Source organism: Chiloscyllium punctatum, chromosome 20, assembly GCF_047496795.1.
Source record: "Chiloscyllium punctatum isolate Juve2018m chromosome 20, sChiPun1.3, whole genome shotgun sequence".
In the NCBI taxonomy this organism is placed as follows: domain Eukaryota; kingdom Metazoa; phylum Chordata; class Chondrichthyes; order Orectolobiformes; family Hemiscylliidae; genus Chiloscyllium; species Chiloscyllium punctatum.
Window position 1 is genome coordinate 46,855,811 of NC_092758.1, and position 13,508 is coordinate 46,869,318.

At 39.3% G+C, this 13,508-nt stretch overlaps 1 protein-coding gene across 1 annotated transcript in view; it reads left to right on the top strand.

Moving 5' to 3' along the window:
• The first annotated feature begins 8,046 nt into the window (after nucleotides 1–8,046).
• The window catches only part of LOC140492104 (uncharacterized), a 42,059-nt gene continuing 36,597 nt past the window's right edge, over nucleotides 8,047–13,508 (top strand). The window contains exon 1 of the mRNA XM_072590854.1: nucleotides 8,047–8,176. Coding sequence (XP_072446955.1) covers nucleotides 8,119–8,176 — 58 coding nt within the window. The 5' untranslated portion in view covers nucleotides 8,047–8,118. The remainder of the gene's footprint in view (nucleotides 8,177–13,508) is intronic.

Sequence of the window (13,508 nt, forward strand, 5' to 3'; positions counted from 1 at the left end):
TTTTGATGTTGACCTTAACAGCCTGAGAAGTTCCATTAAGCCACTTTCATGTTCTTTTGTGATTATCCATAAAGCTTGTACTAAAGGAAAAGGACTTTGTCCAAAATGTGCTATTTTACAAGCGTAGTCACTAATCTCATTTAGGCAATCGAAGTGGTACATCCCTTTCTAAAACAAAACAGCACTAAATGATCACGTCATTTAAATAAAAATGCGTTTGGCTTGATTACTTCGTAAAAAAACTTCTGTCATTCTCAGCATTTCATGCATTTTGTGTAAATGATAAAACAATCAAAGAGATAATGTGAGGTACATCAGCTGAGAACCAAGTCAAATACAATAGTTCGGGATGGGAAGTAAAGAGGAAAATAAAATTGCAAAAGAAAGAATATGAAAATAGAAAGCTTATTATATAAATGTGAACCCAAAAAAAATCAACTACTAGCATGTGAAGAGTAAGTGGGTAGTAAGAAATGGAGTTAATCTGGTTAAAAAGGATATAATGATTATGAAAGTGCATGAGAAGGCTTGGAAACCTAATGAGTATGTTGTAATAATGCTTACTAAGGAAGAGGATACTGACGAACATTGATAGGAACAATGGTGGTGAATATGATGAATGGAGTGAAAATTGATATGCAGGATGTACTGGAAAGACTGATTATTCTTAGAGTGGATACATTGCCTGGTGTGGACAATTGTTAAAGGAAGTAGGGGTGGTAATATAATAGCAGAAGGTATAAAGTCATTTACTGTCAGCAGTAATGGGTGAGATTTTAGAAGTAATTATTAGAAAAAAAATCATCAGGGCATATAGAGGTTAAAGTTAATTAAACAGAGCCAGAACAGGTTTCTAAAAAGCAGAATATGTTTGATTAATCGAAGTGAATTTTTCAATGAAGTAGCAAAACGCGCTGATGGAAGGGAATGCAATGTCTATCTGAAATTGAGAAAAGCCATTTGATAAAGCACCACGTAAGATGTTGGTTAACACAACTAAGGCTCATAGAATAGAAAATTTGTTTTAGCTTGCATAAAAACTACCTTAAGGACAGAAAATATAAAATTTGTGATAAGTTTGTTTTCCAGATTGGAGGATGGTAGACAGCGATCTCCCCCAAGGAGTAGAGCAGGGACCACTACTTCTTCTAAATTATATAAATCACACATATTATGAAATATGCTGTAAAGTCATGATACAAATCTCCCAAGTGTGGCAAATAGTAAGGTGAATACAAATCAACAATAACACATAAAAGTTAAAAAAATGTACAGCACAGAAACAGACCCTTCGGTCCAACTCATCCATGCCGACCAGACATCATAATCTAGTCCCATTTGCCAGCACTTGGCCCATATCTCTCTAAACCCTTCCTATTCATTTACCTATCCAGATGCCTTTTAAATGTTGTAATTTTACCAGCCTCCACTACTTCCTCTGGCAGCTCATTCCATATATAATTGATCAATCAATTGACTGTGTACATATAACAGGGATACAGGCAGGACTGGTGTGTGGAAGGAGCTGTGAAACTGGATAGATGATATGCATTTTGATTTCTGATTTACCAAATGGCTTGAATCTGAACTGACATTAGGAGCAAATGATAATTCCCCAAAGTGAAGATTCAAACCTGAGTTTTTTTCAGACAGAAGATTATAACTGAAGTTACATTAGAGAAAAATGGCTGAAACTAACTGTTAACTTACAATTTCCCATCAGTGTTTTACCCAGCTGAACCCTATGATAAATGGAAGAATGAAGTAGAAATGTGGACATGTGCTCTGTCCTTACCAAAGAAAAGCAGGGTATGACTTAGGCAATGTTGCTTCCCACTGGAAGTAGGTTTAAAATATTCTCTGGGTTGAATGACTGGCATGATTTCCAGCATTAATCCAGTGAGGTATAACAGATGTGTTTAAAATTAGGTTAGATTCCCTACAGTGTGGAAACAGGCCCTTCAGCCCAACTAGTCCACACTGACTCTCCGAAGAATAACCCACCCAGACCCATTTCCCTCTGACTAATGCACCTAGCACTATGGGTAATTCAGCATAGCCAATTCACCTGATCTGCACATCTTTGGACTGTGGGAGGAAACCAGAGCACCCAGAGGAAACCCACGCAGACACAGGGAGAATGTGCAAACTCCACACAGGCGGTCATCCAAGGCTGGAATTGAACCTGGGGCCCTGTTGCTGTGAGGCAGCAGTGCTAACCACTGAGCCACCATGGTAGAGAATCACTTTCCATTGAGTAAAAGGTCATTAACCTAAAGAAATGGTATTAAAGTGATTAAAGTAATAAAAGGCAAGAGTGACATAAGGTCTTTAGCTGCCCAAGAACCAATCAGTGAGTTGTTGACAAGCTGATGACACCTGACACTGACTCTATGACACTCACAACTCTCACTGAGCACATACAGGAAAAAGTGAGGACTGCAGATGATGGAGATCAGAGTCAAAAAGTCAAAGAATGTCCTGATGAAGGACTTATGCCCAAAACGTTGATTCTCCTGCTCCTTGGATGCTGCCTGACCTACTGTACTTTTCCAGTGCCATACTTTCCGAATCTGCGCATACACCTTAGTGCTTTGCTGTTTTATCTCTCCTCCACCAGTGTATGCAAAGCAACAGTGAAAACATAACTCACAATGAGTTCCAGCATTCTTTTTAACAAGTGCAGATATCCTTCCTTAGTCTCTGGTTTTAAAATAATCCTTTTCCAATTTTAGACCCCAATAAAAAGTAAAACCAATAAAAAGATGCATTCTCCAGATTTGGTAGTTGTCCAAATTGCCTTAAGAACCTTAATGTCATAGACACTATAGCTCAGGCATTGGATTCACTCTTATTTAGTAACTCCAAAATCAGGCAACACTCAGTTTTTGACAGCTGTTCCTTCTCGTCTACAGCTGCTAACTGATTTCTTTTTCTGCTTGTCTCAAAATTGCTTCCTAGGTGTAAACGTCTATCTATTTTGTAAGGAAATGAGCAGATAAAACCCAAATCCAAGTAAATCACCTATCTGCAAAAGTATTAGTACTTTTAATGGGGACACAGAGGACATGCAAGGATAATGATGTTGGCAATTGGGGTGGGCGACAGCGATTGACAGAGTTGTTGCAGGCTGTAATGAGAGTGATGGAGCATGAGCCTCGATGGAAGGTGGGTACGTTAGCAGAGATTGATGGGGTGAAAGGTATTGGAGAGAAGATGGTGCCACTTATAGTGACAGAGAAGATAAGGACACTGACCTACTTCTTGCATTGTTCAGCATTCCTCCAGTTAGTAAGAGTGCTATATTGTGGTTGGCAGCATCAGATCAGAATGGCATGGCCTACTGCCTGTCCTGGAGGAAGAGGAAATTGTGTGATGTCAGCCATCCCCACACCACCTTCCCTTGGGTCTCCAGGACCCTGCTGTAGAGTAGGGCACCAAACCTCCCCCCTCCCCCCCCCCGCCTCCCCCGGCTGTCATGTTCAAGACAATTGTCTAGAGTCATGCAGGGTAGCTTTGGACTGGCAATGTTTGTTCAGGTACATTACCAGCTTTTAAAGATGGTATGAGTACAAGCGATGCCAGTGAATTCCAGATATTCACTGAGTGGCAGGTAATAAGATGAGATGGAAATCAAACATAAGAGATGCCATAGGATGTAATAGGCAATTAATGAGGCAAGTTTGGTAAGCTAAGGTGATGAAACTTACTAGGCCTCACAACAAAAACTTGAGACAATTCAGACTTCGGCGAAAAATAAATAAGATTCATACAGTTACACTGAGTTTTGGAACAATGATCGAATTAAATTTTTTTTGTGATACAGAAATATAGGAACTTGGGATGAAGGAGGTGGGAATATCATCCCATTGAGCCTACTCTGCCATTCAATAACTTCGTGGTTCATGTTGTTATGGTCTCAATTCCGCTTTATTGTGTGCCCATCATCACCCTTGACTCCCATGTTTATCAAAACTCTATAACTCAGCTTTGAATAAATTCAATGACCCAACACCCACTATTTTCTGGGAGAAGAGTAATATAGATACAAACGAACTTCTTGGGGAAAAAAGTATTCTCCTTGTTATTAATCTTAAAAGTGAGACCTCTTATTTGTAAAATGTATCCTTAGTTCTAATCTCTTCTACATGGAAACATGCTTTAGAACAAAGAACAAAAAAACAAAGAAAAGTTACAGCCCAGGTACAGGCAGTTTGACCTTCCAAACCTGAGCCGATCCAAATGTACTGTCTAAACCTGTCGGTCAATTCCTAAGCATCTGTGTCCCTACGCTCCCCACCTATTCGGTGGCACGGTGGCACAGTGGTTAGCACTGCTGCCTCACAGCACCAGAGACCTGGGTTCAATTCCCACCTCACGTTCTCCCCGTGTCTGCATGGGTTTCCTCCGGGTGCTCCGGTTTCCTCCCACAGTCCAAAGATGTGCAGGTCAGGTGAATTGGCCATGCTGAATTGCCCATAGTGTTAGATAAGGGGTAAATGTAGGGGTATGGGTGGGTTGTGCTTCGGCGGGTCAGTGTGGACTTGTTGGGCCGAAAGGCCTGTTTCCACACTGTAATGTAATCTAATCTAATCTATTCATGCATCTGTCCAGACACACCGTAAATGAATCAACTGTGCCTACCTCTACCACGTCTGCTGGCAATGCGTTCCAAACACCCACCACCCTTTGTATGAAGTACTTGCCGCTTGTATCCCCCTTAAACTTTCCCCCCTTACCTTGAAAGCGTAACCTCTTGATTTTGAATCCTTCACCCTGAGAAAACGCTTACTAAAATTCATGTATATGACATCAACAGCCCTTCCTTCATCTGTCAACTTGGTCACTTCCTCGAAGAACTCTATTGATTTGGTAAGGCACGATCTCCCCCGCACAAAACCATGTTGCCTATCACTAATAAGCCCATTCTTTTCTAAACATAAATAGACCCTATCCCTCAGTACCTTTTCCAGCAACTTTCCCACCACTGACATCAGGCTCACTGGTCTGTAGTTACCTGGAATATCCCTACTTCCCTTCTTGTACAGGAGGACAACATGAGCAACCGTCCAGTCCTCCAGCACCTCATCTGTGCTTAAGGATGCCACAAAGATATCTGTCAGGCCCCCAGCCATTTCCTCTCTCACCTGTCTTTACCCTTCATGATTTTGTAAACCTCTATCAGGTCCTTTTTTCTCATGAAAATAAACCTAACCTACTCGACCTCTCTTCATAGCTAGCACCTTCCTTTCATAAACCTCTGCACCTTCTCCAAAGCTTCCACATCCTTTTGGTAATGTGGTGACCAGAACTGTACACAGTATTCTAAATGTGGCCGAACCAATGTCTTGTACAATTTTAACATGACTTGCCAGCTCTTATACTCAATACCCCGTCCAATGAAGGCAAGCATACTATATGCCTTCTTGACCACTCTATCCAGCTATGCAGCAAACTTCAGGGTACAATTGACTTGCACTCCCAGATCTCTCTGCCCATCAACTTTTCCCAAGGCTCTTCCGTTCATTTTATAATTCGCTCTAGAATTAGTCTTGCCTAATGCATCACCTCACATTTGTCTGGACTGAAAACCATCTGCCACTTTTCCGCCCAACTCTCCAGTCTATCTATATCCTCCTGTATTCTCTGACAGTCCCTTATGATTTCTGCTATTCCACCAATCTTCGTTTCATCTGCAAACTTGCTGATCATACCAACAGTGCCCTCTTCCAGATCATTTATGAATATTACAAACAACAGTGGCCCCAACACTGACCCCTGTGGAACACCAGTGGTTACCTTTCTCTATTTCAAGAAACTCCCTTCAACCATTACTCTCTGTTTCCTGTTGCTCAACCAGTTCTTTATCCACCTAGCTAGAATATCCTGCACACCATGTGACTTCACTTTCTCCATTAGACTACCATGGAGAACCTTATCAAATGCCTTACTAAAGTCCATGTATATGACATCAACAGCCCTTCCTTCATCTTTCAACTTGGTCACTTCCTCGAAGAACTCTATTGATTTGGTAAGGCACGATCTCCCCCGCACAAAACCATGTTGCCTATCACTAATAAGCCCATTTTTTTCTAAATATAAATAGATCCTATCCCTCAGTACCTTCTCCAGCAACTTCCCCATCACTGACATCAGGCTCACTAGTCTGTAGTTACCCGGAATATCCCTACTTCCCTTCTTGTATAGGGGGACAACATAAGCAATCCACCAGTCCTCCGGCACCTCACCTGTATTTAAGGATGCCAGAAAGATATCTGTCAGGCCCCAGCCATTTCCTCTCTCACCTCCCTCAGCAACCTGGGATAGATCCCATCCAGTTCTGGGGATTTGTTCACCTTAATAACCTCTAGCCTACCCAACACATCTTCCCTACTTCTATCAATGTGATCCAGACTAATCAAACTTCTATCTCCAATCACAACATTCATCATGTTCCTCTCCTCAGTGAACACTGATGCAAATTAATCATTCAGAATCTCTGCCATTCGCTCAGGGTCAACACACAGCCTTCCTTCGTTATCCTTTAGTGGACCAATCCTTTCTCTAGTTACCCACTTGCTTCTTATACAGGAATAAAATGCTTTGGGAATCTCCTTAGTTCTGCTCGCTAAAGCTATTTCATGACCCTTTTTAGCCCTTTTGATTGCTCGTTTAAGACTTGTCCTACTCTTTTGATATTCCGCCAGGGCCCATTCTGTTCTTAGCTGCCTAGACCTTAAGTACACTTCTCTTTTCCTCTTGGCTAGTCGTACAATTTCTCCTGCCATCCACAGTTTAGAATTCATTCTGTCTAGACCTCTCGGCATCTTACAAATTTCCGTAATATCGCCTTTTTCACGTTCTGCCCTCCATAAAACCATGTTGCCTATCACTAATAAGCCCACTCATAAGTGGTGCAGACTCGAAGGGCAGAATGGCCTATTCCTGCACCTATTGTTTATTGTCTATTGTCTAAACTCCGATGGGTAAAGGCTCAACCAGTTCAACCTTTCTTTGTAAAATAATATTTTCATCCAAAGAATGAGTTAAGTGAGTCTTTTCTGAACTGCATGCAATGCACTTATATCTGTTTTCAAGTAAGGAGACTAAGATTATCCATAACACACCAGGTGTGGTCTCACCAAAGCCTTGTACAGCTGCAGAGCAATTTCCTTTCCCTTACATTCTATTCCCCTTGCAGCACATGCCAACATTCCATTTGGTTTCCAAGTCAATTGATATACCAGAAAGCTAACGTTTTGTGATCCATATAGATGGATAGCCAGACACCCTTCTATTTGCAATCTCTGTCCATTTAAATAATAAACTATTCTCCCTGCCAAAATGGACAAGTTCACATTTATAGACAATTTTCCCATACGATACTCCAGCTCCGAAATGTTTACTACTCACATAACCTATCTCCATCTCTTTGCTTAATTGTTCGCCAAGACGGCCAAAAAATGCAATTTAGCTGAAGGCGTGGGTCACTTTTGATCTGAACACATTAGGAAATGGAAAACAGAAGTAAAGTAAGCATTAGAAGAGAGACGCTGACAAGGACAAGTCTTGAAAAGTAGTGAAATCAACATCAGATACTGCCTTGGAATAGAGTAGTTTTCAGCAAGAGAAAGAACAAAGAGAAAAGCCTAACATCCAACAAAGGGTTGGAAACTTAAGTCATTTATAACATATGTAACAATATTGCCCAAATTTAGAAATGGCTCCTTTGTGATAGTGTGTATTCTGTTGTCGAATAGACTTAAGAAAAAATACACTTAAAAATTGGAATTGATATTTTAATTATATGATAATAGATAATTTAAAAAAGATTTTAGGAGCTGGGCTTCAACTAAAATAAAATTGATGTCAATTATTTGTGAATTTTTAAATGCGGATTCTCACACCCTCTGAATCAGATTAGAGCATTACAAAAGCAAACAGTCTGTGGTCTTCATTCCCATGTGATCTCATGCTACTTCCTCCTATTATTTTAAAGGAAACACCATGAATAATCAGTACAGACCCATGCACTTATACACCTTTTCCACTTCCAAGGCAGAGCAAGGTTGGGAAAATATATTTCAGTCCTGCTTTCTGCATTAAAGCAACAGAAAAATGGCAAATTTAAGAGTCATCATCTTCCTGATTTTCTTCTTGTTTCAGGTTCAAAAAGGTAGGAGTGCCTTATGTCTAGCTTCTTTTGGTCCTGCTTTAGGTTAAAATAGCTAGTTTAATGAGAATCTATTTCAATTAGAGACAACGCTGGTTTTGGTGCTAATCCACATACTACTAAAGGTCTACAGACCACAGCTTAGTGAAGTATTTGCAAAAAACAAAAGAAGGTGTTCAGCCTTCCCAAAAGCATTACTTTTTTCCCCCCACAAATCCTATACTTATAACATGTTTAATATTTCTTGCTCTCAAACCAAGGTCAGAGAAAATTAATTTTAAGTTTGTTCCTTCAAAAACATTCATCAGAAAACTGAACTTTTTCTTAAGTTTCCCTCAGATAATTGTAATTTTCTGTTCATTGTTTGTGTACTTTTATACTATTACTCAGATATTTAAAAACGATGTTTTCTGCCACTCAATATAGCTGCAATAATATGCTACTGTTTCTCTATATTCATACTCTGAACATTGTGATTTTCTATTTTATTACAAATCACTGAATGCAGTTATTATGAATATTGATTGTTTTGTCGTTGTGCTTGAGCAGGCAAATTTTACAAAGCACCTACCATTTTAGAATTGTTGAGAATTTGTGGCTATCGAAGTTACAGATATATAAGCTGGAAAATTGATCATTGAAATGACCTCCTGTTAACTACTCAACAATGAACAACACCTTATTGTAGGTATTATAAAGGGGAACAAATGACCTTTGAAGACAGAGGAAAGAAGTCTTGACTGCAATGTATTTTATCATATCATTAGGACATCCTAAATTGCTCTCATTGCAATTAGTTGTTTTTTGACAAACGGTTACTTGTTCTAGCAGCCAGTGGCATTTGGGATGTTTCCAAAAATAGCAAGTGAGAAGAATAACCAGTTGTCATATTTTATGATTCTGGTTGAAGAAACAATAATGGCCAGATAACAGGAAATTTCACTTCCCTTCTTCAAGTAGAAGTACAAGAACTTTTAAAGACTTGGAGCCTTGTGCCAATACATCATCTGACTAATGACAATCTCTGCTGATTGGCTTCATGTCCTTGAGCTCTCTGCCAAACTATATCAGACAGACTGGAAATATGCTAAATACTATTCCCAATACTTACGTCTCATGAAGGGAAATGCCGACAGCATAAATGTGTCTGCATTCAATGATCAACTATTCCTTGCTAATCACACTGAGAACTCTTACTGTTGGGTGCTTTCATGTTGAAGGGACACCAAGCCCAAAAGGATAGAAAGCACCTCAGCAAGTTCTTTCAGAGAATGTCTATGCATTGATCATATCAGCAAAGATTGAAATACACATACCTTGAAAGCCATTTTTATGTAGGCAATCTTCTGGACACCTTTGTGACTTGCCATTACATATTTCCCTTCCCATATTGACTAGATTGACTGTCATAGGCCAGTAAAATACACTTTCCTTTTTGTATTTGTTCTTGAGGTATAGATTTAGGGTGAGAGGGGAAAGATATGAAAGAGGCCTAAGGGGCAACTTTTTCACACAGAGGGTGGTAGCAGTATGGAATGAGCTGCCAGAGGAAGTGATGAAGGCTGGTACAACTGCAACATTTAAGAGGCATTTGGATGGGTGCATGAACAAGAGGGATTTGGAGGGATATGGGCCGGGTGCTGGTAGGTGGAACTAGATTGGGTTGGGATATCTGGTTGGCATGGACAGGTTGGACTGAAAAGTCTGTTTCCATGCTGTACATCTCTATGACTCTATGACTCTATGTGTAGCCAAGACTGACAAGAAGCTTTTTATTGCCTTTCCCAGTTTCCCTTATACCAAGACAAGTTCAATCTACCACCTCAATGCTTGCCGACTCATATTGGTTCCTGATTAGGCAGCACTTTGATTTTGACATTTAAATAATTTCCACATGCTTGGCTTTCCTTTGTTGCTGTAACCTCCTCCAACAGCTCAGGTCTCTGAAATATCGAATCTTAACTAATGCTAACCTCGCTATCATCCCTGATTTTAATCATTTCACCAGACATTCACTTACCTCAGTTCCAGACTAACCTCAAATGGAAATTACTGAGCTGGTAAGAACTCCCACTTTCACATTATTAGTCTTGCTTACAAAATTAGTCTTGTCACCCTTACAAAACTTATACATTTTTGTTTGAGGTATACCTTTAAGTTAATAAGTATTGAACATGCTTATGGTCCTGAAACAGTAATTTTCGATTGTGGAATGCCATATTTCGCCATTATGATTTGAAAAAATTTTACTAATGATTTTTAAAAAAAATTAAAAACCTTTGTAGTATACCAGCTTTTACCTTAATCCCATGATTGTCTTCCATGAGTTATTTTGATAATGGTGAAAAAAACATCAATGCCATTTAGTTGTTCACTTGCTTTTGTTTTCAATTCAGTCATGGGATATGGGCATCACTGGATGGGCTAGCATTCATTGCCCACTCAGGTTGCACTTGAGAAGGGGATGGTGAGCTGTCTTCTTGAATCGCAGCAATCCATTTGGTGTAAGTCAACTCACAATGCCATTAGGAAGGGTGTTCCAAGATTTTGACCGAGTGACGCCAAATTAGGTTGGTAAACAGCTTGCGGGGAACTTGTAGGTTGTGGTGTTCCCAAGTATTTGCTGTCCTTGTCTTTCTAGAGGGTTGTTGTTGTGGGTTTAGAAGATGCTGTCTGAGGAGAATATACATAAATGTAATTAGCTATTCATCTATGTTTGTTGATATCTCAATACTGGATGTCTGTCCAGATTGAAACTGATAATGGGAAAGGGGAAATATCTGACATCAAAGTATGTTTTATTCCAAAAGAAGTAGGAGCAGGGATAGATCATTGAGCCCACTCAGTAATTAAATCAGATCACAACTGATCTATGGTGGCCTTAGCTCTGCTTTCTTCAGATTAAAAGAGAACTGGAGATTTGGCTACTGAACTCAAGTGTCCTACTTCTTCTTTGTTGTGGATCTCTAGCATTATATTTTCATAGTACTCTCCTATTATGACAGAACACATAGAAATACATGTAAAGGGTGTGCAAGTCTCTAGTATAGGTACAGTAGATGGAAAAGTGTATCAGCGATTAATAATTAGAAACATAAAGGAATGAATACCTAGTTTTGAGGAAACTGGTACAAATGTACTGTGCTTCTTTTCAAAACATTCAAAATATTCCTTGACAATGTAAATGAAAAGTAGCCACATGCTATTCTGGTGTAATATATATTACTCATATGAAGGAATGCATTATTAATATGAAGTTATGTTGGAGTTTCCTGTCCAGTACAATGTGCAAGATCCTTAAATATTTTGCAGCATTGTAGCCAAAGATGGCTGAATAGTTCTGGATGTAGTTTGCTTGCTGAGCTGGAACCTTCCAGAACCTCAACCTGAGCTACAAATCTTCTCAAAACTCACTAATGGCTGAATAGTGCATATGGCAGTAATATTATGTTATCACCTCTTGCTTGGTATCCTGAGCCACTTGGTCAATTAAAATGTGACTAGGTGTCTGAAAGAGAGAAGTTAAGTACCAATGTAATGGTCAAAGGATGAGCATGGTTGGTGCCCATGGATCATGTCCTGAGATACTGTTTATCCTAAGCAACTTCAGTATACAGTTACTTCAACATTTATTTTACATACCTTTGAAGCATTAGAACCGTACTATTAAAGTATTTTTGTCGGAAATTTTCAACAATGAAGAAAAGGACTGGTTATTGTATTTCAGTTAAAAAGGAACACTTGAATCTGCTTCATAATTGGCTTTTATATTTACAATGCACTAATTCTTAATCCTATACAAGTCCTACATAGAGGATAGTATGCTAAATTTTGCAATGAACAATGAAACAAAACAGCATAGCACAATGTTTAATAAGTTGTATATTCAGAGGTTAGATTTTATTCACATTTGGCTGCCAATAACAACCCTTAAGTTTTACAGCGCCTAATATTAGCATTCTTTCGGGGAAACCACAGCCTTGTGATGACTTTTAAACTGGAGAACTGGGAAGAATAAATGCTTACCAATGAGACATGCTAAGGATTCCAGTTGTATGTTTGTGATAGAGTACATAATAATGTGTTCCCTGTCATGCTGCTTTACAATAGCTTTATTATAGACAAGGGGTACAGTGTGGTCCTATCATACTATATCATCCCCATGGTACTCACAGAGGGGTCTCTTCATAAAGGGAAGAAGACAAGGAATAGGTTTATGACAAATCATGGTGAAATATGATCCAGAAACTTGCTTACAGAAGTAAGTAACTTAAAAATATATCAGAAATGCAACGGCTCTTTAAGTTCCACTAGATGGAGGTTTCTCCCACAGAATAAAAGTCAACTTTGTAGATTGCAATGAGCCAGATTAACAAAAATAGCCTGAACAAAGAAATGATTCAATACTTATAGGCACCAGAGTTATTGAATATGTCCACCAACCAACCAACCAAGTGTCACTTTCAGTTCACTTCACATCACCACCAACCCCTTCCCTCAGCCCTTCCTGCCAAGCCACATAACCTTCTGAGAAAAACCCAAAGACATTAAAGGACGAATACCCACGTCTTCCAAGTCAGCAGGATCAATCACAAAGTACCCTGGCTGCAGAATTCATAAATGCACTCAGATGTGCTGGGAAGAAGAGGAAAAAGAAAACAAACTGAGGAAATGTAGGTGGCACGGGTGCTACATCAATGTACATGCACCATTATTTTTGTCAATATGTTTTCACTTGCACTGTTACAATTTTTGCTGTACTATTATTTTCATTTTAGGACCTGGTTAAATTACACTCCTGTGAATGATGAGGAACATCTTAGTAAGTTCCAAAGATGTAATAAATTGCAATCACCTAGCATTGTTCATCTCTCAAAGCAACAGAGTCATTGACTGCAGATAGCTGCAAGAATCCTTGAGCCTTGAATTTAAGGGCTATAGTCAAGGTGTTACTTGTTAATCTGAAAGACATGGAGATTAAAGACAAAATCCAGGGAATGTTCCAAGGTCGGGCCAGCACATATCTTTCAGACCTAAATCACATTAGTGTACTGAGATGTAACTCCACTGTCTGTCTCACTGTTGTCTTTTCCCTAATGAAGGCAGGTTCTGCATTGTTATTTTGTCTTTGGCTAGACTGAAGAAATAATTTCCATATGAACATGGATCACGTAACATTTAATATGCAGCAGGAAAAATGAGGAACAGCAAACTTATAAGTTAGCCATGTCCTTTGTACTAAACAGGGGCTAACTGTTCAGATAAGCACTCTGATATGAAAACAATCAAAATCTGAACCCAGAAAAGTCATCCAGGAAGTAGCAGACACTATTCG